Here is a 7,542-nt window from a genome sequence, read left to right as displayed (position 1 = left end):
TTCGCGAAAACGGGTGTAGCCGTGATAGATGCAGATGAAGTGGCCAGACAAGGTAAATGTTATCTTTTTATTTCTTAATTAAAATTTCGTAAAATTTTGTAAAATACGAATAGTCCGGGAACTGTGGGTTTTACCGGGTTAAACAGTATCCTACGTGCTGGTCCAAGGTACAAATTATCTGTGTACTAAATTTTATCGATAAGCGCAAAATTACATACTGAAACAAGTGTCGAACGCGCCGTGGATTCTATAAATACCGTAAATTCACGAACACTTACAAATGCTAACAGTCATCATCATCATCATATCAGCCGATAGACGTCCACTGCATCACGATACTGTGCCACCTGCATCCAGCGAATCCCTGCGACTCGCTTGATGACGTCAGTCCACCTGGTGGGAGGTCGGCCAACACTGCACTTACTAGTGCGGGGCCGCCATTCCAGCACTTTGGGACCCCAACGTCCATCGGCTCTTTGAACTATGTGCCAACAGTAAAAGAAATAAAGTACAGTAACAACAAATACAAAGATTGACTCAAAAATCATCCAAATCTCCTGACTTTGATGCTTATTATGGAGCTTCTGATGAAGGTTGCTTTTTACCGCCAAATCTCGCTTCAACACCTCTGCTCATAGTCTGTGGACTGATCGCATGAAAACAATGCAACATGGAAAAAAATACCCAAATTGGTTCAGCGGCTTAGCTGTGAAAATGTAACAAATCTAGACTTACTTTTGCAATTATAATATTAGTATAGATTAGCTGTACTACTCCACTCGACCACATTACAAATAAACAAAATTAAAAAATTCAGTTTATTATGAAATACGGTTAAAACTCACGTGATACAATGTTGGAGTATGTCCAACATGTTTCAAACACATACGAGACCCAGAACACATCGAAACTAGTCACGAATACTCCGACATATCACATGAGTTTAAACACTTTTACTGTTTCATAATAAATTAATATGAATTAATCAATCAATTTTGAAAATTCTTTTACCAATAGAAGTCTAATTAATGGCTGGTGGTATGTGAGTTAAAGCCACTGTAAGATTTGATACATTAGATTTAGGGTAGGGTAGAAATATCGTAGAAGTATTGTAGTATGTACAATGTACTTAATTGTAGAAGTAGCCTAGGGGTAGGTTAGTGGTAGAGTAGTGGTAGGCTAGTGGTGTGGTAGAGGTAGGGTAGAAATATCATAGGAGTAGTGTAGGATTAGGTAGGTGTAGTAGGGTAGGATAGGGTAAGGGTAGAGAAGGCGTTAAGTAGAAGCATCATAGGGGTAGTGTAGGGTTGGGTAAGACAAGGGTTAGAGTAGAGGCAGGGTAGCAGTATTGTAAGAGTAGGGTCTTAAGTATGGTAGTGGTAGGGTAAGTGCATGCTAGTAGTAAAGTAGGGGTAGGGTCTTAAGTATTATAGTGGTAGGGTAAGTGCATGTTAGTAGTAAAGTAGGGGTAGGCACAAGTATCACAGGGGTGGGTTAGGTGTATAGTAGGGGTAGCATAAAAGTATCGTAGGGTGTAATCTAAAATATTCTAAACCTAAATGGTTAAGACAGTGTCAAAACTTATTCAATATAAACAGTTTATAGTTTGAGTTATAGTTCTGTAAAATTATTAGTGAACTAATTATCATATAAATAAAATATGCTAAAATATAAATAGAAGAGGGTGTATTAGAAGCGGAAGAAGTCGCGGGTGTCCGCTAGTGTATCTATAAAACAAAATCTTACTAAGGAAATAATATAAGTACTTAAGAACTGAACATTCTTAAGTACTTATATTATTTCCTGTTAATGTACCTATCTGTTCATTGTTGTGAATTGCTAAACATAGTATTGATAACATATTGATAACATAGGTTATCTTTTTTAAAAGATCTCACTGCAGGAGCGATTCTTCACGCCACAAAGCTGATTGTATCATCTGCTACAACATAGGTACATAATATTACAATTGAAAATAATTTTTATTAACGTGCAATATATTCTCACGCAGTTTCGTTGTTTGATGTTACATGTATGTACTTGTATATGTTAACAGTAATGTGTATAATCCGGTATTCTATGTCTAGGCAATGTATATATGTAAAACCTAAAATGTATTGACAATTTATGAAATATTGATTTTCTATACAATGCCTGATGCTTACCGGTACTGTAGGACGAGCGCAGCCGAGGAGGATAGGTACGGGTGGGCATGCAGAATGAATCCATTTAATTGCGCTTCGTGTGAGTCGTAACGGGTGCAGTGAGTAATGAGCACATTGCGTATTTTTGTGTAGGTAATTTCGACTCCATGCAGTCTTGTCTAGAGTGTTTTTGTAAAGCGCGAAGCCAGAAGTTCGTCAAGGAGGTCCCGAATGAAGCAAGCCTACGAGGCTGAGTGGAGCGAAAGCAGAGGTGGCTAGTAAAGTGAGCCGGCCTGTAACGAAACGAAACGAAGGTCGAGAAGGTAAAGCTGAATGAACGGGCTGAGAAACGAGTCTTTTGGCGTAGCCACTTTTAAATACTTGAGTTTTGAAATAATATTTGCTTTAATTTAATCTGTTGCCTATTAACCGAGGTAATGTATGTAATGAACAATCATATTCATAATTTTTTACATTGCGTTGCATTAGAATACCTAAATAATACATTGCCGGTAACATATATACTTTGTATGACTTGGAAGCTACATTTGGTTTGGGGCTATGTTAAGTTAATGTTACATCACTAGCTTTTATTGTAAAAAGCTTTTAAAAACGTCAATTTTCACTGCACACTAAAAATCTAAATCCTTTGGCGCGTTTGTAAATTGCGTTGATATCGATTGATAAGAAAAATCCTCTGCGATACCGCAAGTGTTCGCCAGCTTACTAGAGCATTCAACGTTATTTAGTTATTCCATAAGTTATTACGTATAAACTAAAACGCCTCTCGCCTCTGTACCTTTTTCGTGCTCTTCAATGCTCCCGAGAAATCTGCACACCTCCAAGGTCGATCACAGAATAAGATTAATATTAAATTCAATTTATATATACTTGAAATTCTGTGGCATTATATTCCCAGTAGGTATGTGCAGATCATAAAGAGTAGACGTCAATTTTTCGTTGTAATTTTGAAGCAAAGCACGGAAGGGAACCGCCTATATCTAGCGGTTCCAGACAACCCCTTTGGTTCCACAGGCGATCACTGGCACATCCCCAGTCGAGGTTTAGCAGTTAGATTCTTTGATATTGAACCTACTCGATTCAGTAAGCTAGGTCCAATATCAAGGACAAATTATACATTACACATATACAAACATTGTAGGTCTAGGTACATCTATTTATATCGTAAATAGGCGTAACTACTAGTACAATGTTTACAGATTCAAGAGCAAAGTACGTTGGCACTCAGCAATAACTGTGTGGAGTGGTATATGGGTAGTTCACATTGTATTTGTCTTGCTCATGTTAATTTTAAGTTCCATCTGTAAGGAAACTCTGCTGACGTCAATAAGAATGACACTATACTCATCTCTACATACAGTCTGCCAATCTTCTTCTCAATTTAATTCTGCGGCAAATTGCAGTTAAAACTGATGGACTTGCTGTTGATATTGACGCCAAGAAAATCATTGATATTAATGCCAAGATGCTTAGAAACATCTTCCAATGCGACGGTGAATAAGTTCAGAAGATTATGTCTCCCGGATGCAGCCCGTGCTGTATTCAGATTGGCCTCACAGTCTGATACATAGTGTATCCCGACTGACATTGTGGCGTATTTGTACAAACACTTCAACACGAAAGTACCTATAAATTATTCGGCTTCGCTGTGAGATGATCTTAACAAAACCGAGTTTTTCACGGATTCTAAAGACTTTCTCATAGTCCACAAACTCTATGTAAAGTGACTGGTCACACTCTTCGGTCTTCTGTATAACCTACCGAATTTAGTGTAACCGGTTTGCTTGAGAGGCTGGAAGTCCAACGAACGAGACGAACCGTGATGACATTCAAGAACAAATTGGAAACATGATTGAGAAGCGAGAATTTATTATTCTTCAACAGGATAGTATCACCTCTTATAAAAAACTGAACCAACGGCGATGACCCGTAGAACGTGGTATGCATTATGAATGACGCAATTGAGCAGAGAAAATATCTAACAGACTAAGTATTCCTTTTCCACCCGCTTCCAGAAGTTCCGCTGTGATTCCATCATTCTAGACGCTTGATGTTCTTAAAGTGTTTGAGAGCCACACTAATTTCGCATAGGCTGACATCCGGAATATCTTTGGTATAGTTGAATTCTGAGATCGATGCCACTTACCAGCAGGCTTATATGTGTTGTATAAATGTTTGTAGAACGTCTCGACCTCACTTATAATCACGATAGAAAAAATGAGATTAGCCTGAACAGTCTTCAAACGCGTCATTTATCTCCGCGTAATGGACAAATCTCTCGCAAACAGTTTCGAGCCACGGTTGTTCTGGATCTGCTTTTCGGTGTTAAAGTATCAAATCATCAAGCCCGTAAGCAAGTCCCCTATCTGCGACTTAGAAATCTGTATACCTACTAGTTTTGAAGCATAGGCGCGTCATCTGAAGACTAATCTCATTTCTCGTCTCCTAAGTAAGTGTACCTATGTTATAAATCTCCTTATTTATTGCAGTTTTAGAACCTGGCACTAAAGCATGGCAAGAATTAAGAAACTACTTTGGTGATGAAGTTTTACATCCCAATGGGAAGGTCAATAGGTTAAAACTGGGGGAGCTGATATTTAACGACATAGAGAAGCGAAAAAAACTCAATGCTATCACGCACTTAAGAATACAGACGGCCATGATGAAAATGGCGATCATGTACTTTTTTTCGGGCCACAAATACGTTGTCATGGAAGTGCCATTGCTCTTTGAAACTGGGAAAATGCTGAGTTTCATGCACAAGATCATCACTGTTGTATGGTCAGTTGTATTTTTTCTTTGCGAAACCATAAGTTCTTGAAAGCCAACCGGACCAAGTTTGTCGGGTCTTTTGGTAACAGATACAAATAATAAAACAATTTCGTTCTAGTGAAGACCATCAGCAATTGGAACGACTTTGCAAAAGAAGTGACCTTTCGGAAAAGGCTGCCAAGAAGAGAATAAAGTGTCAGATGCCATTGGAAAAAAAAGTAGCAAATTCAAATTTCGTTATTGACAACACTGGCGACTTTAACCATACCAGAAGTCAAACAGAAAGTATAATAAGGCTGCTGAGGCGGTCCAAATTCACTTGGTAAGCATAAATAATCTGCCCGAAACATAGTAGTCACAACTAGTCTGTCTAGTCTTGACTCCAAAAAAGCACTATTTTAACTTTAAACCCAAATGTCAAACTCACATCGTAGTAGTAGGAGAGCCGAAGAGAGGATTATTATTATATTTCAGTATCCGATCCGAAATATTCTCAAAAATAATCTTTTATATTTTCTGACGATTCCAGTAAGCCGAAATAATCAAAATTGCCTTTAAAGTCAGCAGTTTTTGCTCCCACCGCTGAAAGCGTTAAAAATATATAGCCAATTATATTTCCTATCATATAATCTGCCAAATCTATTCGGTCCCCCATGGCGCTTTAGTAACTGCAAATTTAGCGTCCCGGGCTTCCCTACTACAATTTCCAATAATCAATTTTATTATTGTTCCAGGTACTTTCGTGTAATCGTTCTGATAACTTTAATGGCATGTATATTTGGAGTTACCCATTTAGTTGGAAGCATGGTTGAAAATAAAACTCGATTGAAATAAGTAAAAATAATTTATATTTTAATACATACGAGTAGGAAGTATTATTTATTAAATACCACCAAGTGGCAGTAATGGTTGTATCTGTTCTATATATTTAAATACTGGCGACACTTTGTTATTAAGGAAAATCAGAAGTAATGCCTCTTATAGGATTTATTATTATCTAGATTATTTATCAAATTGCATTACCATATTTAATTTATTCAAAAATATTCAAGCAGGTACCCAAATTGTGAATTTATTGTGTCATTACATTAAGTAATTAATTAATTAAGTACTATACTGTGTATAATTTTAATTGTATGTAAGATAGATATTAAACAAATATAATATATTGTGGATTTTGTGTCATTGGTTTCCTTAGATAGATTTTATAATTTAGATTAGATAGATTACATCATAATTACTTCAAGTATTTCATTATGTTTTTTTCCGGTATAAAAAGCCTATAAATGTTGCTCAATTATCTCATCTGTCTTTCAGTGAAAGTCCCGTTAAAATTTATCGCCATTCCAAAGATTAACCCGTACAAAGAAACGGGCATGAAAATTTGTAAAAACTTTAATAGCATTTATGAAATAACTATAAACACTTGAAAAAACACAGTTATTTTGAAACAACAGACAGATAAATCAATTTAATTTATATGTATTAGTAATAAACTGTGGTATATAACTATACCGACGTAAGCTTACTGTTAATATAATAGACCGAAAGCCTGCGATAGCCAGGTATCAAAATTTAAAAAAAAAATCAAAATTCATTCATCAATTAGGCTTAGTTTACAAGCACTTTTGAAAGGCCACGATTATGTCATATCTAAAGGTGGTAATAATAGTCGATAACTTAAAATTAAAGTTACGAGGGTTCCAAACTCGCCTTGGTCCGAGAAGAGCCCACAACAAACTCAGGAGAAGAGCCCACAACAAACTCAAGAAGGTTGAAAGTCTGCCAGCCTATCATTCTATCATTCTAGGAAGGCTGAAAGTCTGCCAGCCTATGTTCCTACTAAGTGCGGTAGCCAATTATGTCATCTGGAAGGTAGGCCAGTTCAAGACTCCAAATATAAAATAGTCCAAACATAAAACACAATTTATTTTTAAAGGAACTTTAAATGTCTCTAATGAATGGCTACGAAGCTATCGGTGTTTGCAGATATGATTCCTCAGGCCGTAGAAAATATCAAAATAATTGAGAATCTGGACCCTTAAAACCTGTTAACTTCCATCATAAAAAGCCACCACGCTCATACTCCATAATTGGCTAATGTGTCTACGGTAGGAGCATGAGCCGACAAACATTTAGGGTGTTTTTCCACCAGAGATGTGCTACGGTACGTTGTTATGGATGCGTTTGATATTCATTGGTGCAAATATAGCACTGGTAGAAACGGATTCAACTACGATTTATGTTTTTTTATGGAAGGATGCCTGCTATGGGCCGTTTCGAGTGGGTATGCGCAGAGCAGAGTAGGTACCTCCAGTATGCCCGCGTTTTTGGTGGCGCATTTTCTTCGCACATAATCGCCTAATAGCTACATAGCTTAGTATTGGTAGAAACGGTCACATATTTTCGTAGCGTAGATCTTCGCAGGATAGCTCCCTAGCAAATCTCTGGTGGAAAAGTTAGCGTTTATAAATGAGACTCTTGTTCTATCATCAACATCTTCTTTCCCTTAGGCCTTATCCCACTTAAGTGTGGCGCAAAATATATCAATCTTCTCCATTCGTCTTTATTACTCGTCAGCTCATCATCCACTTTACATACATGC

The 7,542-nt window shown here is 37.1% G+C and overlaps 1 protein-coding gene across 1 annotated transcript; it reads left to right on the top strand.

Moving 5' to 3' along the window:
* Positions 1 to 12: 12 nt before the first annotated feature.
* LOC112048297 (dephospho-CoA kinase domain-containing protein) lies at positions 13 to 6,105 on the top strand (the record flags this gene model as incomplete). Its single annotated transcript, XM_024085787.2, is given in 4 exon segments — positions 13 to 52; positions 4,655 to 4,946; positions 5,056 to 5,259; positions 5,672 to 6,105. Coding segments are annotated over 4 exon segments (636 nt in total), but the record flags the coding sequence as incomplete, so codon positions are not given.
* Between the last annotated feature and the right edge of the window lie 1,437 nt (positions 6,106 to 7,542).

Source organism: Bicyclus anynana, chromosome Z (assembly GCF_947172395.1).
Source record: "Bicyclus anynana chromosome Z, ilBicAnyn1.1, whole genome shotgun sequence".
In the NCBI taxonomy this organism is placed as follows: Eukaryota; Metazoa; Arthropoda; class Insecta; order Lepidoptera; family Nymphalidae; genus Bicyclus; species Bicyclus anynana.
The sequence above is the reverse complement of the archived record's forward strand: the minus strand, read 5'-3'. Positions and strand labels throughout refer to the sequence as shown.